The sequence below is a fragment of the Seriola dumerili genome, unplaced genomic scaffold (assembly GCF_002260705.1).
Source record: "Seriola dumerili isolate Sdu_G_001 unplaced genomic scaffold, Sdu_1.0 BDQW01000665.1, whole genome shotgun sequence".
Classification (NCBI taxonomy): domain Eukaryota; kingdom Metazoa; phylum Chordata; class Actinopteri; order Carangiformes; family Carangidae; genus Seriola; species Seriola dumerili.
The window spans coordinates 706,707-731,492 of NW_019174920.1; the positions used below are offsets into that span (position 1 = coordinate 706,707).

A 24,786-nucleotide genomic window follows, 5' to 3' on the forward strand; every position below is an offset into this window, starting at 1 on the left:
TAATGTATGTAGTGTGATTATACAGGTATACTGGGATATTATTTCATGATTTGCACAGTATTTCAACAAATTACCATATAATTTTTTGTTTTAAGGAAAATGCACAGAGTACACTGTAGTGTACAAAAAAATATCTCCTTAGGGGATGGAGATAGAAAAAAAATTGTTTCTCAGCATGTTTTTGTACCCTTATGGTACTCTAAAATCACTGGATAAAAAAATCTGTAATCAAAATTTAATAATTCATGCACACACCAGTAGTTATACTTAAAGACATTTATTTTCAATGGAACAGAATAAAAATACAATGTCTAATCTAGTATATACAGGTGTGTGTATGTGCATGGGGATGTGTCTGTGGGGACACAGACAAAGGCAAGATGGCTGATTCAAAGTGGCCACATGACCTGAACAAAGAAGACTACCCAAGATGGCGGTAAATTAAGAAACTACTCAAAATGGCTGCTGAGACCACCTAATGTGTGGAGGAGGGAAGGTGTGAGTTTCTTTGTTAGCCTAGCTCATGTAGTCTGAAGGTACCAGGTTAGAGGGAGAAGGTTAGCTGCATGCAGGTCATAGAACTGAGATGTACTACAGGTATGTGTATGAAGATACAAGTACATGATTAATTGTATGGCTGACCACAACCTAAGCAAACATTTCAACAACAAGACATTAATCAACATGTACATTAAAGTTAAGACTTCTGCTGCTTAGTAGTGCTGTGCTATGCTGTGCTAGGAGAGGTTAGGCACAGTCAGTTAACATTACCCAGTCCTTGGAACAAAACAAAGAGATCCTTTCCAGTGTAATTGTTAAGTCCAGTGAGTTGGGTGACTTCCTTCTGGAGTAAAGTCCTGTCTGGCTGCGTGACTTCCGCTGTTATCTCCTTTGTTCTCCTCACAGAGGTTAGCTGTTCCACGCTAACTCTGCTGTGACTCCTGTTGCTTGGAAAATCAGCTGGCTGACATTGTGTTGTAGCCGCTGATTCTGAAGAGAACTTGGCTCACTCTCAGTTAATCCAAAGCAGGTCGCTGCTGTTGAGGAGAAGAGTGTTGCAGTCTGCTGTGAGCAGGCCGGTAAGAGAGCTGGTTTCTCAGGTAGCAGGGCTGACCTGGGCTGGGGCCTTGTTGCCCTTTGAAGAGCCAAGAGGGGAGAGCAGGAGCTGCTCTCCAGAGCAAGCCGAGAAGAGAGGATAGACAAGAACAGAGAAGGAGATCTGGTTTTGTTTGGTGACACCCTTGGGGGTCACATGCCACACATTGACCAACACTGACTGGTCAGTGAGGTCCCTGGGGGAGGGTCGTTCCAAGGTGTGAACAGTGAGGAACTGTGGGTAAGTGAGTTCCTTTGTCTGTAGAGCAAAGAAACATCTGGTCTCTTGAATGAGTCCCAATAAAGTTAAAGCAGAGAGATTCCACAGGGCTGGGCGAGGGCAATGTTCTGCTGTGGGACCACACTGGAAAAGAGGCCACTCCAAAAATAAGCAAAAAAAAATTAATATAAGATATTTTTTTGCTTGTAATAAGCAAAAAAATCTGCCAATGGAACAAGTGAAAATTCTCTAAGATTTCTTGAAATAAGACATTATATTTAATCCTTACAGGATAAGAGTGATCTTGAAATTAGCTGGGAAAACTCACTTTTAGCTATATTTTACTAGTATTCTGATGTTTTGTGTCTCATAATAAGCTTGTGATGCGCAAAAATAGTATTTTCCCCTCAAAGGTTTTTGCCATCCTGTTTGTTTCAAGTGTATTTAACTAATTTTTAGTTCTATAATTGTGACACTGTTCTAGATTTAAGTCCACCACCTACTTGAAATAAGATTAGAAACTGGCATTTTGAGACAAAATGTCTTGAAGTTAGCATTCCTGACTTGTATTAGGCAGTGTTCTTTTGCCATAATAAGCCATAATTTACCATCCTGTCATCATCTCAAGTGCATTTACCTTATTGTAAACTCTACAAAAGTAATACTGTTCTAGATTCAAGACATTCACCTACTAGATTCAAGACATTAACTACTTCTTATAAGACAGAAAAATTTCTTGAAACAAGACGATTCATCTTTTACAAATAACACAGCAGCTTAAAAACCTTATGACGAGATATGACTCAAAACAAGATGTTTTCAAGACTGTTTCACTTAACAAGATATTCAAGATGCACTGTCTAAAAACAAGCTCCTTTATCTCACTTAAATCTTACTCTTTAGGTGATTTTGTCTTATATTAAGTGTGATGAGATATTTTGACTAGAAATTAGAAAAATATACTTGGTAAGATTTTGAGTTTTTGCAGTGCAGTTCATCATGAGTCTAAGGGAGGGCCCCATTCATCAGGATCTGCGCCACCTCGTAAGGAAGACCCCTAAACTGTTATTTGATGAGGTAAAAATGGAGGCACTAGTGCTGGAGGAAGAACAACAGGAACAATGTCTGCCTTCTACCCACAGTAACAGACTGGAGACAAGTTCAGGAATGATATTCTCAAAGAGATAAAGGAACAAATGGCTGAAATGACAAAGACAATTTTGTCTGAACTGAGCAATGATGGTAGACACAACCATAATCCCCTACAGATCCCACACCAGAGGCCGCATTCCAACACCCCGAACAGAAACAATTACAGAGATAGAGCGGTAGGTGGTCCTTCTAAGTACAGATGGGACTAGCAGGGATGCCCAATTTGTAATTCCTGTAATGAAGCGGGACATTTTAGTCATAACTGCCTCTCTGGATTAGCCACCCAGGATTTATAGTTTCTCCAGCCACCGTAGGTCAGGTGTCTGGACCCCCCATAACTGACCCACCTAGCTGCCAGCACAATGTAAAACTCACTGGAGTCTGCCTCGAAGTGACTGTAAAAGTAGACGATAAAAGTGTACAGTGCCTTCTTGATACTGCTTCCAAGGTCACGCTTTTCAGTGAGAGCCTTTGCAATGAAGTCTTTAAGGACAAAGAACAAGGTGGAGTTTTGTCCTGGCTTAGGCTCCGAGCAGCAAATGGACTAAGTATCCCTTACAAAGGGTACATAGTTGACAGTCAAAGATGACTTTATGGGTGACAAAAAGGCAATTCTGGGGATGAATGTGATTATGGACTGTTGGGAGGTACTCTTTCACAGGCGCAAGGCCTGATTCCCCCCACTCCAGAAATTTGTGTCTCGGGAAGGAGTGGGATGATGTTTTTATTGACTGTCAATGCATCCAAGCTGCTTCTGCCAGGGAGAACTGGAAAAGCAAAGCCCGATTAGCCTACCATTCAGCAGTGACTGTCCCAGCACACAGTGAGGTCCTGTTATGGGCGAAAATTCCATCTTCCTCCTGCAGGCCCAAAGAGTGTGCCTTGGTAGAGCCCTTGGCAGAAGAGGATAGCATTGAAGTGACTAGGGCTTTGGTAACAGTGAAAAAGGGTAGATTCCCCATTCGGGTGAGGAACATTAACCCCTTTCTCATGGTCCTTAATCAATTTTAGAGAGTAGCTAACATCTGTTCTGTCTCCCCAGAGAACATTAAAGAAAGCAGAGATGTTTCCCTTACGGAAGTGAGTCAAGGTGTTGTTGAAGTTGACCTCATGGACGTTGGCAAGGAGCTGAACAAAGCAGTTAGTGAGAACTTGGGTTTCCCCTTCATTAAAGACGATGGCCTGATGGAGGAGCAACAGCTTCGGCTGGACCAGCTAGTCCAGAGATGGGAGCATGTCTTCTCCAAGCAGGAGGAAGACTATGGATGCACTGACATCATCAAATACAGGATCCCAACAGCTACTGCAGAACCCACTAAAGAAAGGTATAGGCCGGTACCCCCTACCCTTTACAGGCAGATTCACAGTTTACTGCAGGGGATGCTGGAAGGAGGAGTCATCAGGGAAATCAGTAACCCCTGGGCTGCTAAGTGATTTTGTGTTGACTACCGCAAACTTAATAGCACTATACACAAAGATGCTGCACCCCCCCCACACTGAAGACTCACTAACCAGTGTCACACAAGCTATGTGGTACTCGACTCTCAACTTGGCTAATGGGTACTGGCAGGTTGAGGTTGAGGACAGTGAAAGGGAGAAAACTGCCCTTACCACCCTTTTCAGCTTATTTGAGTTTGAGAGGATGTCATTCGGCCTTTGTAATGCCCCTGCAACGTTTCAGAAGCTAATGCAGCGGGATTTAGGGAATCAACTCACTGAATCTGCTCTTGGATGACGTGTACTTGGATGATGTAATTGTATATAAAGCCCACCTGGACCACCTTGAGAAGGTGTTCGAGGCCCTTGGTCATTATGGCCTCAAACCTTGCCTTGAAAAGTGTAAGCTGTTTCAAAAGAAAGTCAAGTTCCTGGGACATGAGGTAAGCAGCCAGGAAGTTGCACCTAACCTGGAGAAAGTGGTAGCTGTCCAAAGTTGGAACCCTCCCACAACAGTCAGGCAAGTAAGATCCTTCTTGGGGTTTGTGGGATATTACAGACAGTTCATCGAAGACTTTTCCAAAATTGCTAAGCCACTGAATGAATTTTTGCGAGGCATAGGCCAGAGTAGGGGGAGACAATCACTCCCTATTCACTATTCACAGCTAAAACAAAACCTGGTTCAAGCCCCCATTTTAGCGAATGCAGACTACACACAACCTTTTATTGTTTACACAGATGCAAGAAACTGTGGTTTAGGAGCTGTTTTGGCCCAAGAAGGATGGTTTAGAACAAGTAATTGCATATGCCAGCAGAAGCCTCCACCCATCTGAGTGTAATGATGCCAATTACAGTTCCTTTAAGCTCGGCTTAAAGGAACTGGAAATGGGGAACTCTTCCCTCTGCTGGATAAAAAACAGATGATTACGATACCGGAAGAAGAGGGATTCCCAAATATAATTATGTTTGATTTCCCAACTTTTCTCTCCACCTTCTTTATAAAAGTATAAAAAGGACTCTCTCAAGAAGGAGAATGAAATGGGCAATAGTGGAGAAATTTAAAGATTATCTGTGGGGTGTAAAGATCACTGTTGTGACAGACAGTAACCCTCTTGAGCTTCTGCAGAATGCAAAGTTGAGGGCTGTGGAACAAAGGTGGGTTGCTCAACTTGCCAACTTTGACTATACCATCAAGTACTGCCCTGGAAGAGACCATACTAATGCTGATGTTTTATCTAGGTTTCCAGTTGCCCCCACAGACACCACAGCAACTGACCAGGAGTGTGAGGATGACTTGCTAGTGTTAGCAGTGGAACCCTGGACACTGGAAGGGGCTAATTTGTCAGCTGGGGATGGGACCCTGTGCGTTGGAGGTTGGAGCAAGAGGAAGATCCTGTCCTCTGTCGAGTTCGGAGGTACTTTGAATGAGGTGGGTTGCCTGATGCCGCTCAGAGACTGTTGCTTTCACAGCCTGTAAAGAGACTGTTAATCCAATGGAGATGCCTGGAGCTTGTAGAGGGTTTTTTTGTGCAGGAGAATACAAGATGCATTGACTCTTGAGACTTTAAAACAGGTGGTAGTTCCTGAGTCCAAAACCCAGGCCCTGCTAGAAGCTTGCCACAAACTTGCAGGACATCCAGGGACGGACCGGATGCTCTCTCTGCTACAGAGGAACTTTTACTTGCCCCAAATGGAACAGGTTGTACAAGCTTACATTCAAAGTTGCCCTCACTGTGTACTACACAATACTAAAGCTAATGCTAGTGCCCCTCTTGTCCCCTTGACTGCCAAGGCTCCCATGCACATTTTAGCCATGGATTTTCTGACACTCAACTGGCCAACAGACAGATACCAAAACATTCTCGTGATAACTGATCTGTTTACCAAGTATGCATGGGCTGTCCCTACCCCAGACCAAACTGCTGCAGTTACAGTGCGTGCATTGTGGACGTCATACAGCCCTTTGGTTGTCCAGAAATCCTACATGTGGACCAAGGCCCAAATTTCAAGTCTAAGTTGATAAAAGAACTGTACCAGGTAGATGGTTGCCACAAGACCCACACTACTCCATACCACCCACATGGTAATTGAGCCTGTGAGAGATTTAATCAGACACTCTTGAACCTGCTAGGGAGACTAGAGGTTGAGCAGCACCGTAACTGGGTGGGATATTTGCCAGGGCTAGTACAGTCCAACAACAATACCATCCACAGCTCCACCAATTATGCACCTGCCTTCCTGATGTTTGGCTGCCACCTTAGGACCCCCATGGACATTTTGAATGGAGCTTTACAGGCCTAGAAGTTACCTCTACAACCACTGAGTGGGTTGGTAAACACCATAGGCAGCTAAGCTATTCTTACAGTAAGGCCACAGCTCACCTGAACAAAGCTGCAGAGAAAAACAAGAGAATATATGACAGGACAGCTCAGGATGTCCCACTTCTTCCAGGAGAGTGCTGGTTTTAGACGAGAGGAGACAGGGAAAGGGAAAATTGAGTGATAGGTGAGAAAGCCAGCACCATGTTGTAGTAGCAGGGCCTTATACAGACCGCCCTGTGTATAAAATTAGACCTCAAGGTAAAGATGGCCCAGACCGTGTCCTGCACCACAACAGTTTACGCCCTTGCCTCCCCTGTTTGGGCCCAAGAGCAGCTGAGACCACTGAACCTCAGGCCAGTGGGACCAATGAAGGTTTAACAGTGTGGAGTTTTGGGCTCCCTTTCCACCCAGGGGGAGCTGTTAAGGAAGCTCAGGCCCCTGAACTAAGATGTTCCCAAAGGGTAAACAGATGTAGACCCCTGAGATATCGGGAGTAGCTCTAGGGACTAGAACATTTTGAGTTGGGGGGAGTGTCACAGGGTGACTGTGTGTGTGTGTGCTCATCTGATCCTGGCGGCGGTGCTGTTTTTTTGGTGGAGACTTCCTGTGCTTTCGTGGGGTTCATTTAACCCAAGATGACACCTGGGTGCGGGAAGCACTGATTGGTGCATTGGGCTCCACAGCGGTGTCTTCTACCTGCCTCCACAGCTAATGCAGCACAGGTGTGCAGGACGTGCGCGCTGAGAGCGGCAGAGGAACGGAGCAGACATTGACGGCAGAGAGGAGACGAGCAACGGCAGAGTTTTGAGACAGCCTGCAGGAGCCACGAGTGAGGCAAAGCTGAACAAGCTAATCACATGCACAGTGCAGCAACAAGCCACCGCATCAGAGAGGGACACGCTTCATGGGATAGGTACTCCAGTTAAGACCCGTTTCTTTCCCTTTTCATGAATTGAATGTTTCGCCCTGGCAGTAATTTGTGTTTTGCCTATATTTCCCTTGGAATATTGATCTAATTGCATGATTATTTGATTATTAAGGTCACAAGGTCCATGTGGGTGCTACAAAGGAGCCGATAAGAACGCTGCTGAACACTGCTGGACCCTGGACTCTTTAACACTGGGACTCTTGCTGGTGGTCGGGGCATTTGGGACTCTTTTTTATTGTCTTTAAAAAATGTTCTTAACTTACTTATTAATTAATTAATTAATTAATTAACTTTTAATCTGTAATACATTTTTTTTTATAACCACACACTTGCTTGCTGTTTTTTGGTCAATATGCTCCCCAGTAGATTTAAAAATGTTTTACCTCTTAGTCACACCCGTGACATTAACATTATGTTGGATCATTTTATAAACATTTATTGAAGCCCATGGTTTTTGTTAGTTCCGCTGGTTTTATTGTGAAAGCCATGCTTTTATTTTGCAGTAGTGCAATAACGGTAGCGAGAAAAACGAAAGTAATGAAAGAATGTGACAAGGTAGACCTGGTAACATGGTGCTTCCTAAAAGCACTTTTGTTCGGTTAGCGCCTGGTTGAGAGAGGCACAAGGTTGGTGTTTGTTTCATTTCATGTTTATATGACATTTCAGTGTGTTTTTATGGTTTTACAGTGACATTGTAAAGTAGGCTGTGTAAGCTAGCTAAATTGCTGTTGTTTGGCTGGATACACATGTATGCTTTATTTATATTGACGGCAGGGAACGGGAAAACGTAAACACAACGAACTGAGCAGAAAACACAGCACAAAGGAATGTTCTTTGAAATACACATACATTTTATTGGTGACAGTCTGACAGTGATATAGATAAAAAAAAAAAAAAAACACCCATTACTGTGTGAAAATTGCAAGAGAACAAGACATTTAATTAACTCAAGATAAAAAAAAACAAGAAAGACAAAACTTGTTTGAATCATCAGTTAAGGACTAAAAGAACAAAGTGTACATTGTGTTGCGTTCCAGAGTGGCTGAGAGGATCCTAACTACAAGCTCAGTCCTTTTAGCAGTAATTTTTTTCTATTGTCTATTATTTTTTCTAAATAGTGTTAAGCAGATAGTTGTACATAATGCAAGCTGGCTAGACTGCTACCTCAAATCACTTCCACTGAATGACTGGACCTCAGACTGATTGACCAGGAGTTTGACATTGCAGCCAAAATGTCAATGTGCCTCACGTGCTGAGAAGAGAAAGCTAATGTCAGCTAAACATATCTTCATGTAATTTTATCATCGCTTTAAGTATAAAGCTGCTACATAACATTGTCCTGTGCATCATATAATACTCAAGGTCATTATGTAATTATGTAACCAAGGAAACAAGACTGCTGTGTTATTAAATCATTCCTCTGGATATCCATCATTAGTGAGCACAGAAATATGCAGAAGGAATAAAAGGTTACTAGGTTATTTATCAGTAAAGTATGTCAAGTGCTGCCTTGCTATGGTTATGAGCTGCCATCAGTTATGAGCATTAACATTAACTACATCAGCTCAGAAAGCAGCAGAGTATTAACACACACACAGCCAAACCAGTCTCCAACACTGTGAGGTTCCTCCAGAAAACACTATCATCATCATCATCGTGAGTCGTAAACCTTGTGAACTAGTAATAGCAGTCTCGTTCAGTCATTTCTATGTAACATGCAAAACGTGCATTGCAGAAAGAGTGCCGAAAACAGCAGAGGGCACTGAAGCTTGTGCAACATTGTACATGGACGCTGAGTGAGACGAGCTTCAATTCACAGTTCAAATAAAGAGTCTAAGAAAATGGATTTTAAAATGGTTATAATTAAGATCTTACTAGAGTTACTAATATATCTGTGGGGGCTGTGTCAGTATCAATGGCTCAATGATGATTTGGCCTCTTCCTTCAGCCAAACAAGCTAATGACAAAAAAAGGCTCATAGTTTTTCCAGGATTTATCATGGGGATATGTTGCCTCTTTATGTGATGTTTCATGGTCTTCTTTACTTAGCTAGCTTAGAGACCTGTGTAAAATGTAAACATCATATGTTTCCTTGAGTTGTGTTAGGATATGGTGACACATGTGGTCAGGATGTACAGTCTCCATCTGTAACTGCCAGACAGGAAGGAAGTGCATCGTTCCATATGACAGAAATGAAAGTTTCAGTGCAAGCTAACATGCTGAAGCAGGTGTAAGGGCCCTGGTCACACCAGCATTTATACATGACATTGATTTATTTCAAACAGTGGATTCACTTATGGAGGCAAGGGGCATTTGGGCAGTGCCCTAAGAGCAACTTTAGTTACTTTCCAAAACAGATAATCTGACAATCATGCTCTGGTGTGTATCATTTACTTTGGTGACACCATGAAGAACTTCAGGGACAGACTGTCAGCCAGGACTGTCTCTGGAAGTACACATTATTGCCTTGTATTGAGACTACAGACAGACAGAGTGTGTGGAATGCAATGACCTACTTAAGTTACTTTGAGGCAGACTCACAAACTTGTGACAACAGCAAATCATTTTGACAGTGTTGACCTTTGAAGGAAGCTGTCATATTATCACACTTCTATAATGTTATGTAATCCTGCTCTGTTGAGTGAGAATCAACACAAACATTTTGCCATGGACCAAACTGCACAACGGTAATCATATTCAGTGACCAAATGACAGAGCTTGAATGAGGACGTATTGTTGCTGCCAGCAGAGATTGATCAGGGTAAGAGATGACTCACAGTAAGGCCCCTGTAACTCAACCTGTTCACTTCACCATGATGTCAGATGAACATGCGTTGAGATGTGTGATTCTCAGTGATTATGTCTGAGGGCACACATGTATAAAGCTAAATACATCATTAGGAGGGTGAAGGGATGCTCTGATGAGATGAGTGAATCTTGACATCACATTTTATTCGTACTAGGCACTCTGTTAATGAAGAGCTAAAACTTAAATGTGGCTGTTGTATGATTATTGCTGACTTTGCCTTGATTTTAACACAGAAACAACCATTTCTAATAAACTCAGTGGCTCAAGTTCTTTGCAGTGGGGTGGAAACGTCTTCATATTTTTTATTAAATATGTCATCAATTATTATAAACTTGTACTGCAGGGTGGATGGAGAAGGGGACTGGACACATTCAGACACTGCTGTCATTTCAAAACTAAGTAACAGCAGACTTATTGATTGAAATGCTTTTTAAAGGATGGAGGTATTCAAGTGTCTTTTGTGTTTGCAAAATAAACAAAACAAACAAAAAAAAACAGGCGACACAGCCAGTCTCTCATTTTGAATGAACAAGGCAATCAAAGCTGCCTTGGCCTCTCATGCTATGGCTGGTGAGAAAAAACAAATGTTGAAAGATGTTCATGCACACACACAAACACGCTGCCCCCCCCCCCACACACACACACACACACACACACACATACTCTTGGCTCTAAAGCTGCAGAAACAATGCTAAAATCTGTACAAATCTGTAATCTGTACAAAATTTAAATACTGTATTTACAGAAATAAACATACTTCATTGTTTGTCTCACACCTAGCTTCAAAATATTCAAGTGATAATCAGAAGCATAAACAAATAAAGGCAACAATTAAGCACATTTGATGGCTGTACTCGTCAGATTGGACTCGCAGCACGTTCCACATTCTTGGAATGTGTGGATAATCTTAAAGGACCATACTGGCAGCTTTGCATGATTTGGCCCATTGATTAAAAAATAAGATACTTGAGATCATCAGGAGATATTCTCCAAGGCATGACATCAGGGTTTAGATTGATTTCCTGTCCTCCAGGTATGGGTGGATTTAAAAATTCTGTACCTTTATGGTACCAACTGCTATGCTTAAGCATGTGTCAATATTTACGTAGGTTATCTTATCAGTGTCAAGTATGAAGGCCCATTATCGCCTGTTCTGAATGGAGACTGTCTCTAAATCAGATCTGTTCTATTGTCTGCAGTGTTCATTGCCATGAGGGCAACAAAAAAACTGAACAAGGGCATTTATCTATTGAATATGGATAATATAAATTTGTAGAAAAGCAGTGTCTTCAAATCCCAGGCCCATCTCTATCTCCAGCTGTTTAGGCAGCCATGATGGGGCTCAAACATCTGTATGTAACTGATTACTAATTATCAGGTATCTTAATACTCAATTTCATTTGTATTAAGAACGCAGAGAGGTGTCACTCAAATCTACAGTGGACTTAAGCATCTTTCAGCTCATTGTTTTGGTTTCATGGCTCGTAGTTTTACAGTCTGGTTCAGCCTCACTGTCCTCGTCAGCCTGCAGCCTCTGGTGAACCACTGTACACCTCCTGTCCAGGTGTAGGTGGGGACCACTTGGTAAAGGGCTGGTGGAGACCAAACCAGAGCTAAACTGAGAGTGAATCGAGGAAGATTCAAAACAACTTCAAATGAATACTGATTTTAACCATATCAAGGTGATAATATGTCAGTGTTGTTTACAACTTGTTTCACAGAGTACTAGGTTGCAATACCATAAGTTGTTCACTGCAGAGGATCACTATTACTAAAGGCTTAGTGGAACCTGTGGATCAATCCGAAATAAACTGGCAGTGTGTTTTAATGTATTAACACTTTACACTGATTAAAGGGCTGAATCATGCAAAACCACTGGAATGGCCCTTAGAACTGTGGTGAGGTGGAGCTGAGCTTCCATCAGAACTGATGGCATGTTATTATTATGACCTTTATAGACTTTTGTCACACAACATGTATTATGGTGCACATTTACAATGTGGAGCAACCACAAGCATCATGATTGAAATACAATGATCTGCTGCAACATTAAAACAAACTGAAGCATGTAGAGATGTACTCTCAATGTGTATCCACTGTGGTTATGTAGGAACAATTTACTGTATGACTGGAGTGCACAGAGAAGGTTTGAAAAGCTGGCCTGTAATACATTATGGCTTGGAAGTGATCAAGCTCTTAAACCTGACTCAACAAAGCTACAGCCTCAGCGGGGGTGTCTGGGTTGGTTATGAGAGAGTGAACACTACAGAGCTTGTCAGTAAATAAACTACTGGGATGAGGTGAAGTGATGATCCTAACACACACCTTTTCTTTCCCTGGTCTTTCCATTTTGATTCCCTCCAACCTTTCTGTTACATTAGCTCTCTCATGGCCTACTTAATGGCTCAGGAAGTCAATGCTAGCTTTGACGGTGCGTCCAGTGGACACATCCACCGCCATGGCTCGAATCTCTGTGTCACCAAACTGCATGAGTGTCTGGATCTCGCGACGTGGAGCTGTGCTTTCTGTTCCGCTCACATCCAGACGAAGTGTCCCACACTTCCTGACACCAGACTCACTGATGAACCCCACGCTCTCTTTCTCGGAGCAGTAGACGTGGATGACAATAACCTGCTGGGATGGCTTGGCCGGCGTGTAGCTCCGTTTTACCATCTCACCCAGCGCCACAGACTGGTCGGCAGTGATAAAGGTGTCGAAAACGTCAGTGCACCATCGAGTGCCGTCCTTCACCAGCAGCTTCTCCGGCGGGTGCTTGCCCTCCACAAAGCGATTGAGCACGCCTACACCATATGTGAGGGGTGAGCGGCGGACTTTGATGACGCTGGGGTCCAGGCCGAACAGCACGGCGCCTTTAAGGATGGTGAGGCCAACATCATGGGGGATGATGATGCGGCTACGGCCCTGCAGCATATTCTGGACAGCGTGCTGCAGCAGGGGCGACTCAGCAAAACCTCCCACCAAGAACAGGAACTTAATGTCGCTCACCTCCGGCTTCTCAAAGAGCTCAGCTGGAGGAGAAAACAGAATCTCAGTGAATAAAACCAGTGACTGTAACTGTGTCACAGGAAGGGGGAACATACACTGAGGATGAATGATCTACTTAGTGATGTGTTTAAGTTTCTATTGTTGTTCAGAGAAATTTTAACTTTTATTACTGTGAGTACCCACAGCCACTTGTCACAGTGGTGGAATTGTATCTTCCTAAAACCAGGTAAATTGTATGGTACACAGTGTATGATGTGTAGTTTGCATTAGTTACTATCACAAGTTAAGTCTGCAGTTTTACCATTAGACATTTTGTTCACATCACTCTGCAGCTACACAAAGCTGAGAGATGTGTGTGAGTGTGTGTGTGTGGAGGTGCTGCAGTTATCAGTGTAGCTTACTGAGGTGTTGGATGATGTGATCTATGGTGGGCTTGAAGAGGGAGTTCATAGCATCTGGACTCATCCTCAGCATGCCCTGAGATGACCATTTAACAAAATCCACACTGGAGAGGAGAGAGGATCAGTTAGAGGTGATATGATCAAACTGACATCACAACAGTAATGAGAACTAGAAAATTCCAGGGAAATTTTCAGTGCCACGGGGGCTACTGCCGGGATGAGTACATGATTTATTTCCAGTGTTCAAAAGTCACCCTGATCATATTCTGGTTTTGAGAAATGTCTTGATATAAAACACTCTGATATAAAACAATGTCACATCCCTCCATCATGTATTATGTGGGAAATATCTCATATTCTGTGTTGTTTTTTTTAATAAAACAAGAGGCAACATGTCTTCAAACTGGCATTTAAAGGGTTAAAAGCCTGAAAACTAATAAACATTTGGTAGGTTTGAGCAGAACTGAAGTGGTTTAAGAGATGTATGCAAAAAAAAGCAGAAAAAAATATTGATATATGATGATTTTATAGCCTTTTCTTTGTGTGTCCTTTTTTGGACGCGAGGAACCCCAGAGGGTACAAAATGTGTTACCAGTGTATAATAGACCTGTAACAGTAACTGACATTAGATTTTAAAAATATGTCAAAAAAGACACTTCCTTGCAGAAATCCATACCTTCAGCTGTAACACAGCCAAAATGATCAGCAAATCAAAAAAGAAAAGTGAAGAAAATGTCCAAAAAAGGACAGAGGGACCCCTGAGGGTTAATAAATCCCATGAACCGCTATTTAAATTACCACTATTATGTTTTTTTCGGTGCTAAATTTAACATTACTGGGGAGGAGAGCAACGCGACTAGAAGTGACAGCGAGAGAGGGCTAGTAGCTTCTCCTCTCCTCTGTCTCAGCGGAGACCGTCACAACTTCATTCACTCATTTAACAAAACAAAAAGAAAAGCAACAAAGGAAGCAGTAAATGGACTTACATATTTAAGACCTAACTAAATGTAATTTAAGACCTAACATGCGGCTAATGTAAAGCTAGCGGAGCTTGGAGAGTTGGTTATCTGGTTGCTAGGCACGCACACACGCACACAGGTCAGGAGCTGCCGTTGCCATGGCAATGTGAAAATCTGCCCAGAATTTGGCTTCTACATGGCTTAAAACAATTGCAAATTATGAGAAAACCATTACTTCTTTTCAAAAACCGAAAACACCGTGACAGACACTGAAGCCAGAAGTTTCTTACAGTCTCTATTTTATTCAGATATTCCTTAAAATGAGTGAGTAAGCTCAGTGCGAAGACAGAGTGAGATTCTTTTGAAAAAAAAAGACGATTACATTAGGTGTCAATGAGAGTGAGACAGGTATTGCTGCCGGACTCACACATCAGTTACAAATTACTCACAATCTTTTACGTTAGTTTGTAAAATGATAACACAATATTCAGTGACCATGATACTGTTCCAGTGAAAAATATGAAAATTGAAAAATATTAGCAACTTATAGCTCTACAATTCAAGTTCCTGCTTGGGATAATAAAATGAATCGGAATCATGCTTGAAACATTCTATTGGAATATTTTCTCATCAGCCACTGAACTGTTTGTCCCAGCTTGAATTGCAGAGGCAGTGAGCAGAGGCAGCCCAGGCTCTGGGTGGACAAGGTCATTAATTTTTTCCTGCTCTGTCTCAGTCCTGTCTTTGGAGGCCAACAAACACACCTCTCTCTGTCTGACGCTGTCTGCTAAATCATCCATAGAATCCATAGTCTCCATCTGCTATGATCCCATGTGTGTGGTTCATTGAAATATGTGCACCTTTAAGTGTGTAATGTTAATGTGGCCCCACCCAAGGCTCTCCAGCACATGGAGACAGACTGAGTACTTCAGTCAGGCGTCAGAGGAGCTCTGAGGCCACTGAGGCTCCAGTGTTAGCCATATAAATGTATTTAATGTCACTCACAGTGGGATTATGAACATCCGCACAGACAATGAGACAGGGCCATTAAAGTCTAGACTGCATGCTGGTCCGAGACCTCAGTCCTTTTACTACCCTAATAGCTGAAAGTGAAAAGTGATGTCATCATTAATATCAACTCTGTCTGTCACTGGACTCTAATGTTGTGTTTCATAGTTAGTGGTTCTGCTCTTCCCTCAGTTAAAGGTTCACCTTGTGAGCTATATGCTAAAATGAAGCTCACATGTCATACAATGTGAAAGATGCATGGACGTAGAAATAAACTGTATTGTGTTATATGTCTGGCCTGTGGTGGATTATAGGATCCATGTCTCTCCAGTGGAAGAGCGCACCAACTTCATTCACTATATGATATCCAGTAAAAATGTATAGATCCCAGTGGAGGAAACGTTTTCATCAGGAAACAGTTCAATAAAGTCATGAAGAAGAAGGTTGTATTGAAAAAAAAAGCTGTAATATGTCACATTACAATAATATGGAACCAGCTGGAGACTGTTGTGCACTGCAGCTACTGAGCTAAGATGGAGATCTTTATTTAATTTAAGGTTTCTATTTATTCACCTCTGTGAGATTAAGAATGAAAAACTAGTGAGTTATATGAGTATAAAAGTACGAACAGTTCAACATGTTGGTAAACACGCTCAGTCTGTTAGTCTCATGTATGTGTGTTCAGTATGACACTGGAGTCAGGACATGATAAACTTACTACAGTGAGTCATAGTGCCAATGCAGATGACTGTGCTACACATTGAACAAACAACACACAGAATGTTAATTAACGATCTTTAGATATGTTGACAGGTGTATTTTTGGACTTGGACAGACTGGACAGCTGTTTCCCCTTACTTCCAGTCTTTATGCTAAGCTAGGCCAACCAGGTCTGGACCCCACTTCTACTTCATGCACAGATGTGATACAGATTTCCATTTTCTCATCTCACTCTCAGAAAAAAGGTTTTGTTTCCTAAACACCTATATCGATACTGATAATCTATGAGTGAGATCGGCAGATCCATGGCTGATACCGATCATTTTTAGCAGACATTGCAGGGCATCAAACCGTGACGCATATGCGACTATTTTTTGTGAGTTAAAATGACACATGGTCGTTGCATGATCATTAGTCATTAGGCTGTTTTGGTGGTGCAGTCGGTCAGACCACCTGACCTTTCATCAGAATGTAGGTGCAGACAGGGATAGACAGATACACCGAACTAATTCAGTACCCGTGGTTGCAGTATGATAGCCATGTTGTGTGCATAGTGTAAGCAATGTGGCCCGTTCATTGCAAACAACTCTAAACTTGTTATCAAGTCAACTAAAAGCTGTCACTTCTAGTCGCGTTGCTCTCCTCCCCAGTAATGTTAAATTTAGCACAGAAAAAAACATAATAGTGGTCATTTAAATAGCGGTTCATGGGATTTATTAACCCTCAGGGGTCCCTCTGTCCTTTTTTGGACATTTTCTTCACTTTTCTTTTTGATTTGCTGATCATTTTGGCTGTGTTACAGCTGAAGGTATGGATTTCTGCAAGAAAGTGTCTTTTTTGACATATTTTTAAAATCTAATGCCAGTTACTGTTACAGGTCTATTATACACTGGTAACACATTTTGTACCCTCTGGGGTTCCTCGCGTCCAAAAAAGGACACACAAAGAAAATGCTATAAAATCATCATTTATCAATATTTTTTTCTGCTTTTTTTGCATACATCTCTTAAACCACTTCAGTTCTGCTCAAACCTACCAAATGTTTATTAGTTTTCAGGATTTTAACCCTTTAAATGCCAGTTTGAAGACATGTTGCCTCTGGTTTTATTAAAAAAAACAACACAGAATATGAGATATTTCCCACATAATACATGATGGAGGGATGTGACATTGTTTTATATCAGAGTCTTTTATATCAAGACATTTCTCAAAACCAGAATATGATCAGGGTGACTTTTGAACACTGGAAATAAATCATGTACTCATCCCGGCAGTAGCCCCCGTGGCACTCAAAATTTCCCTGGAATTTTCTAGTTCATATCTACCGGTCAGGTATTTTTAATGAAATTCGGCCGATCATGATTAATCTGGGCATCCCTAGTTCAGGGTGTGGTCCCTGGTTCAGGGTGTAGTCCCTGGTTCAGGGTGTGGTTGCTGGTTTTCTGAATGTACTCACTTGCTCTTGCGCAGGGCGTGTTCCACACTGTGGCCCCTGAACTTCTTGTAGTAGTCGATGAAGGAGAACGGCAGGTTGATGTTGAGGGGGTTGGTTCTATCAGGAGCTGCTGCTCTTTTCCGAGACTCAAATGCTATCATCAGATCCACCCAGGCGGCCGGCCTCTTGATCTTAAATTGGTCGATGAAATCCTGGCCAAAGATCTTACACAGCAGCTTCTCAAACTCATAGTCAATCCCGATAGAGCCATAGGGGCCACCTGGGTAAAAAAGGTACTGTGACTTAGACGATGAGTGGACAGCAGGATGAAGAAATATCATGTTATGCTTCTTTTTACCTGAGGCTTTGTAGAGCTCCTTCAGATGTCCCTCTGGAAGCCGGATCTGGTGAACAGTCAGGTCTACTGTTCCTCCACCACAGTCAACCACCACATAACGGTCACCTGCACAGAGAACACACAGAGATGGAGCAGTGTGTGTGCAGTGAGTTATCTAACAGCTTCCTTCCTGACAGGACTCACTGCTCTGACCTGCATCCACTCCTCTTATCTACCACAGCCTGTTGTTTTACACTCCCACAGGAGGTCGGACGTGACTCTTCAGTGTACTGAACCACACAGAGAGATCAGCTGTCTGTGGCTGGAGAGTCAGAAGCTCATTGGTGTGATGACAGAGGAAAACTGGATGAGGTAAATGGTTGGATTCAGGGCAAAGACGAGCTTGTGGACAGATGATTCACACACTGAAACACATTCAAGATGACATCTGAAGACTTTCTACACAAATATAAAACAGTAATTTCTTCCTTTCTGGGGAAAATGAGATGAGCACTGGACCTATGATTTACAGAGCAGTTACTTTCAACTGGACTCTAAGACTAATTGGGCTCCAGCCATTACACATAATCCATACACACGATCCAACAGGTTACAAACCAAGTCGTTGAGACATCCTGGTTATTTGTACAATTCACTGGATGCTAATTTGAGGTCAAACTGAAAGTGAGAACAGCTGAAGTGTTACCTGTAATTCCTCACTGCACAGGAAAACTCTGTGTGCACCACTACAGTGAGTCAGGACATCAGTGTGTCAACTGTTCACCTTCATTTTCTGACTGAGCAGTTGGTCACCTGCCTGTTGCTACCTGACCCAGGTCTTACCAATTAGTGAAGTCAGTCATGTCATCAAAGCTGACAGAGGCAGTGACAAACCCAAACAAAACCCACATTGTTATAATATTTTTCTTCAAGGACCTTAGAAGTAAACCCCAGAGCAGGAGATAAAACAGACACATGCAGGCATCTGTACATTGAATTAAGTGGAACTACTTTTGGTCACACAGTGAGATAAAATATGAAAAAATAAAAGATTATGTGAAAATATACACATTATTTCTGTAAATGTTAGATTTTCTATTATCTCTGGGTTACAACATGCTCTGTGTTCTAATATCTAAAGATTTGCAGCACAGGTAAGGCAAGAGCAGTTACCCTCCGAAGAGGACAAGGAAATCATTAGAGATGAGTAAAAGAAGATAAAGACTCTACCTTCTTCCAGCTCCGACCAAAGCTCCCCTATGACATTTTCCACCAAAAAGGTGCGGCTCTGCCGGTTGCGCCGAACATGCTCCTTGGCTGGTTGTTAACAGAGAAAGAATGTTCTTGTGAGTGTGATGAAGGCGTGAAGCTCTGCTGTGTGAAGCTGTGTGCCATATGTACAGTGGTGTGTGAGGCAAGCAGCAGGCTGAGATGTATCACCACACTGAGAGCTAGTCTGATTCTGATCACAGTCAAGAAACGCTACATTTAAATAATAAACATAATTTGTCCATCAACACATACACATAGGGGTGGGCGATATGGCAAAAATATCATATCACGATTTTTTAAAAATAAAATCACGATTTCGATTTTATCACGATCTTAAATTGGAAAAAGAAAAACAGACAATTTAGACCAAATAACCTTTCTAAACAGATTTTATTTCAAATAGTCGCAGTTTTGCCTGCATGTGCAAACAACGTAAAGTTTAAGGTAAACAACAACAACATTCTGGTTCGTTGTGTTACCACCCGACGTGCGAACAGTTTCTGTGCAAACTTTGCAGATTACATTTGCTTGCGCTTGATCAGTTGCGGAAAATCCAAACCAATTCCATATAATGGAGGTGGAATTTTTTTTAGTGACCGACTCCGTTTGGCTTTCAGCCATCGCTCTCCATGTGCTACCGCTACACACACAAACAAGGAGGCGGGTAGGAAAGTGCGTCACTGCCTGTAATTCGCTATGATTGGTCGGTCACATTGACGACGTCAATACGTCTGGTGCGTCGGTGCATCAGCATAGAACTGCAATTTATAGAATGTGCCCTAGACGATCCCACGATCTCTGCAGTTTGAAAGATCGTCTTCACGTTGTAATCCTTCACGATCTAATATCGTCATATCGCCCACCCCTACATACACATATTCTGCAGAGTATTTACCACTATAAAAAGGCCTTGAGGAGATTATGTCACAGTGCAGCATATAACTGCAATAATCTTTCAAATGTGGACACAAGCATCATAATTGGTATGTTTATCCCCCTGGGATCATTCAATTGAAAAATCCCATTAGCCACTTGAAATTTTCTAAATTTCAAGATGACCGCCATTTCTGTCATAGGAAACATACAGTATACTTTACCACAGAATTTTACAGGACAGATTTCAATGATTATGTAATGTAATCTTATGTTTTAGACTATGAGGATGTCAAATTATCTCTTACATTTCCTCAGAGCTTTATTTGTGAAATATCTAATATTTAATGTGAAAAACTCTGCATAAAACACAATCTATTTGCAAACCATTTATTATGAGTGATTAACCAAAAGTTCTGTAAGAGTTGACAGTCTGCTTGTTTACTTGTCTTAATATTAGCTTGCTAGGCTAACTTGCTAGCACTAGGCTAGTTAGTAAGCTTTTTTGTGAGTAAGAGTAAGAGTTTTGCTGAAAACTTTTACTATATTCATTTCATTTTTTACAGTGTACTAAGTTTCTCCCTCTACATTGTTAAAATGTTTGATCTGAAACCTGGATTATATCATATGAAAAAATACTGGATGTACTACTTGCAAAAAATAACATTTACTTGCCAGAAATGTCAGCCATCTTGAATTTTCATTTATTATTCATTCATTCATTCATATTATTATTTAAATTATCAAAAGAGTAATACCCAAGGGAGATTTATTCCAGGTTTAGCATTTGTATCCACATTTGAAAATTTTTTAAAAAGCTACCAACACCCTGGCAGGTTCAAGACTATCATTATGTTTTATCAAACTTTTATTTAACCTTGTAAGACTCACTGAAATAAAACATCTGACTTTCATAAGAGGCAGCATGACAAGAACCAAGTCAAACACATTCAGTTAAAGATAAACAAATAACTACCCTGACTATAAGTGAAAGTCCAGACCAACCCATCCAACATCAACACAGGAGATTCATAATTCTTCATTTGCAGAAGAGTTAGTTAGTTTTCATCTTAAATGACACAAGAATAAACAAACAGTCTATTTAACAGGTGAATATTTTCTGTTTTTATAAAAAGAAAAGTCTAAAATGTAAAATGTACCTCTTTTTAACCTGTAGGATCGTAAGGTCATGTGACCCGGAGTTGACTGGATGATAACAGGAAGACCTGTCAGAGGGACATTTCCTCTGACACAAAGGAAACAATAAAGACGGAAATAAAACTCTCCAACTCGCATGCGGAGGGCATGAGAGAGGTCTCCAGTTAAGTTGACACCACACTGATCATCCAACAACATCACTTAAACTATCATCTCAAGAGATGAGTCTTAGTGGAGACGTTTTCTTCCAACATGTTGTGTTGAATCTGTTTTTGTAATATTGTAATAAAAACCTCAAATCACTGCAAATCTATCACAATGAAATGAATTAGAGTAACTACAATCCAGTCCAGCTGCACTTCATCAGTGTGTACATTCTTGACATGTTTTGTGCAGTCACAGTGACCTCTCATCAGTTCATCCTTGAGTCCAAGTGAACGTTTATACCAAATTCCCTGAAACCTGATCTCTGTCTTTTCATCAGTGAACACAGCAGAAAGATGCTGTGGATTTTACCCCAGCTCTGCTGTGTAGAAAGTGTTAGATCAGATGAACATATTGATGAAGTACAGTGAAGCTGCTGAGTGAGATACTGTGGACAACAGAAAACAAAACAACAGTTACACAGCCACACTAAACCAACGGCAGATGAATCAAAGCAAAAAGATGTGAAGATGTTCAGTATAGAAGTGATGCAGGGATCCTCCCCTGAGCCCTAAGCCCTGAGCCCTTGGTCTGATGATCTCAGAGACGAGGAGAAAATGTGGCGGTGCAGGAGGTCAGAGATGAAACAGACAGTAAAACCTACATGTCCGTTCTCTGACATGACTGGAACCAGTGGAGAGACAGTAGAGGGGAAAACACTCTGTATTAGCTCAGGGGCCCAGGAAATATTTTAGGAACCATAATAGATATTATATATATATATATATATATATATATATATATAATGTGTATATTTCATTTTTATACATTGTCTATCTTGTTTTTATTTGCATACATGCACATGCATACACACAAACATACACATGTGCGTACTCATAATCACAAATAAAAAAGCAACAATTCAACAATCGCAATGAGTACATCTCACAGGGCACCAGGAAAGGCCAGTCTAAATAAATGCATTTTGAATTGAGACTTAAAAGAAGAAACAGCTTTGCATTGGCGCAGACTCTGGGAGTGAGCATTCCAAAGGTTAGGGCCAGCTATACTAAAGGCCCTGTCGCCCATGGTGCACAGTCTGGAGGGGAGAGTGTGGACTAATTGGGCATCAGAGGAACGTAGGGACCTTGAGGGTTTGTAGGGGTGGAGAAGACTGGTTAGGTATTGATGTGCCGGATCATGGAGAAATTTATAGACAAGTAGGAGTTTTTTTTAAGTGAATGCGGTATTTAACTGGGAGCCAGTGTAGTTGCTGAAGTGTGGAGGTGATGTGCTCCCAGGACCGTGTGTGACTGAGTATTCTTGCAGCTGAATTATGAACAATCTGGAGTCTATTTAAAGCCTGTGAGGGTACACTGAAGAGAAGAGCGTTACAGTAGTTGAGTCAGGTTGTAATGAAAGCATGGATGGGGGTCTCTGCAACAGAATTGTAAAGAGAAGGGCATAATTTGGAAAAGTTCTTGAGATGGAAAAAGGCTGTTTTGGTGATATTTTTAATATGTGTGTCAAAAAAGAGGGTGGAATCCAGAGGTATATCGAGATTTATGACTTCAGCTACAGATGATGTAATGGACCCAGGGATGTTGAGATTTAACTGGGGAACTTTGCAAAGTGTGGCTGGGGAAGCATTGAGGATGGCTTCAGATTTATCTTGGTTGAGTTTGAGATAATTGCAGGTCATCCGATCACTGATATCATTTAAGCAGTCTGTCAGGTTAGATGGTGGCAAAGTGTCTGGGGGCTTGGTGTGGATGTAGATTTGTGTGTCGTCAGCATAGCAGTGGAAATTGAGGCCATGTCAACGAATTATGTGTCCAAGAAGTAAAAGTAGAGGCCATAGAACTGAGCTTTGGAGAACACCATGGGAAAGGGGGGATGTGGGAGACCTGAGGTTGCTGATGGACACATTGTTTTCTTGCTGTGAGGTAGGGCCTGAACCAGGATAATGGGGTGCCGGTGACACCAAGTAAATGTTCTAATCGATCCAGAAGAAGTTTGTGGCTGACTGTATCAAAAGCGGCAGAGAGATCTAACAGGATGAGTATGTTGAGATAACCAGAATCCAAGGCTATGAGTAGGTCATTTGTCACTTTGGTGAGGACCGTTCCTGTACTATGTTTTGTCCTAAACCAAGATTGGAACTCTTCCCACAGGTTGTTGTCAGATATATGAGCCAGGGGCTGGCTGGCCAGAGTGCGCTCAGGGAGTTTTTCTAGCAATGGGAGGTTGGAGATGGGTCTGTAGTTGTTGAGGTCATCCAGGTCACTTCCAGGTTTTTTTTAGGACTGCAGGTGATAGCAGCCTTTTTTAGACATGGAGGAACAAAGTCAGACAGAAGAGATGTATTAATGATTTGTGTCGGCAGGGGTCAGAGGACAGGCAGGTATGATTTTATCAGAGGAGTGTGTATGGGGTCAAGAAGGCACATGGTAGACCTTGAGTTTCTGACAAGGTTGGTTACATATTGCTCATCAACAGGGGAGAAAACCGAAAAACAGCTGACAGGGAGGGGAGGGAGGGAGGGGTTGACAACATTTGATTTCATGGACATACTATGTAGCTGCTGATAGATGGAAATGATTTTGTTCTGGAAAAAGTCCATGAAATCAAAGCAGTTTTGTAGAGGTGGCTAGAGGAAATTGTTTTGCTGATTGAAGTAGCTTGTTGACAGTGAGAAAATGAGCTCTGGGGTTGCCTTGTCCTTTTGAAATAATGGTTGACTAGTAAGTGTTTTTTGCCTTGCTTAGTGCCTCCTTATAATCTCTGATATGCTCTGTGTATGCTAGTGTATGTACATTTAAACCAATTTTCTTGCTGAGACGCCCTAGTTGGCAACCAGCTACCTTCATTTTTTGCAGCTCTGGTGTAAACCATGGGGCAGTATGATGGAAGGATACAGTGCGTGATTTTAGAGGAGCAAGATGACTTAAGGTATCTGAGAGGAGTTTGTGTAATTTTGGGTGAGCTCAGCCTCCAACATGTCCATAAGAACAGGTGTGCTAATGCTTGTGATGTTCCTGTAATAGTGTGAGAGGAATGAAGTCGATATGAGGGGACAGGGATACCAACATTGAAAAGGACAGCCTTCCCAGAGGAGCGACAAGGTCCAGTGTATGACTTTTAGTATGTGCGGGGAAGTTGACGTGTGAGAAAAATTCGAGGGAATGAAGTAGGATTATGAATTCTGCAGCAAATGAACATTCTTTAGAGTCCTAGGTGAATGTTCAGGTCACCAACTAACAAAATGGAATGATACATAGAACAGACAGATGTGAGTAGCTCAGACAGTTCACTAATGAACACAGAGGATGTTCTGGGAGGACGGTAAATAAGCAAGTAACAGAGGCTGCAAGCCAGTATATTTCAGGGCAAGACATTCAAATGACGTAGTCTGCTGTACAGGCATAGTTGAAACCTTGTGTTGAGCGGTAGAGCACTGCAAGACCACCACCTCGCCCAGATGTGCATGGTTTGTCGACGTACACAAACT

At 41.8% G+C, this 24,786-nt stretch overlaps 1 protein-coding gene across 2 annotated transcripts in view; it reads right to left on the bottom strand.

Moving 5' to 3' along the window:
* Positions 1-10,610: 10,610 nt before the first annotated feature.
* hspa12a (heat shock protein family A (Hsp70) member 12A) overlaps positions 10,611-24,786 on the bottom strand; it is a 57,861-nt gene continuing 43,685 nt past the window's right edge. The window contains exons 8-12 of one of the 2 annotated variants that reach the window (XM_022765126.1): positions 19,059-19,145; positions 17,850-17,954; positions 17,513-17,771; positions 13,370-13,473; positions 10,611-12,991 (exon numbers count right to left, since the gene is read on the bottom strand). In XM_022765126.1, the coding sequence (XP_022620847.1) occupies positions 12,360-12,991; positions 13,370-13,473; positions 17,513-17,771; positions 17,850-17,954; positions 19,059-19,145 (1,187 nt within the window). In that variant the 3' untranslated portion in view covers positions 10,611-12,359. The remainder of the gene's footprint in view (positions 12,992-13,369; positions 13,474-17,512; positions 17,772-17,849; positions 17,955-19,058; positions 19,146-24,786) is intronic. The other variant, XM_022765127.1, reaches the window with a different exon arrangement.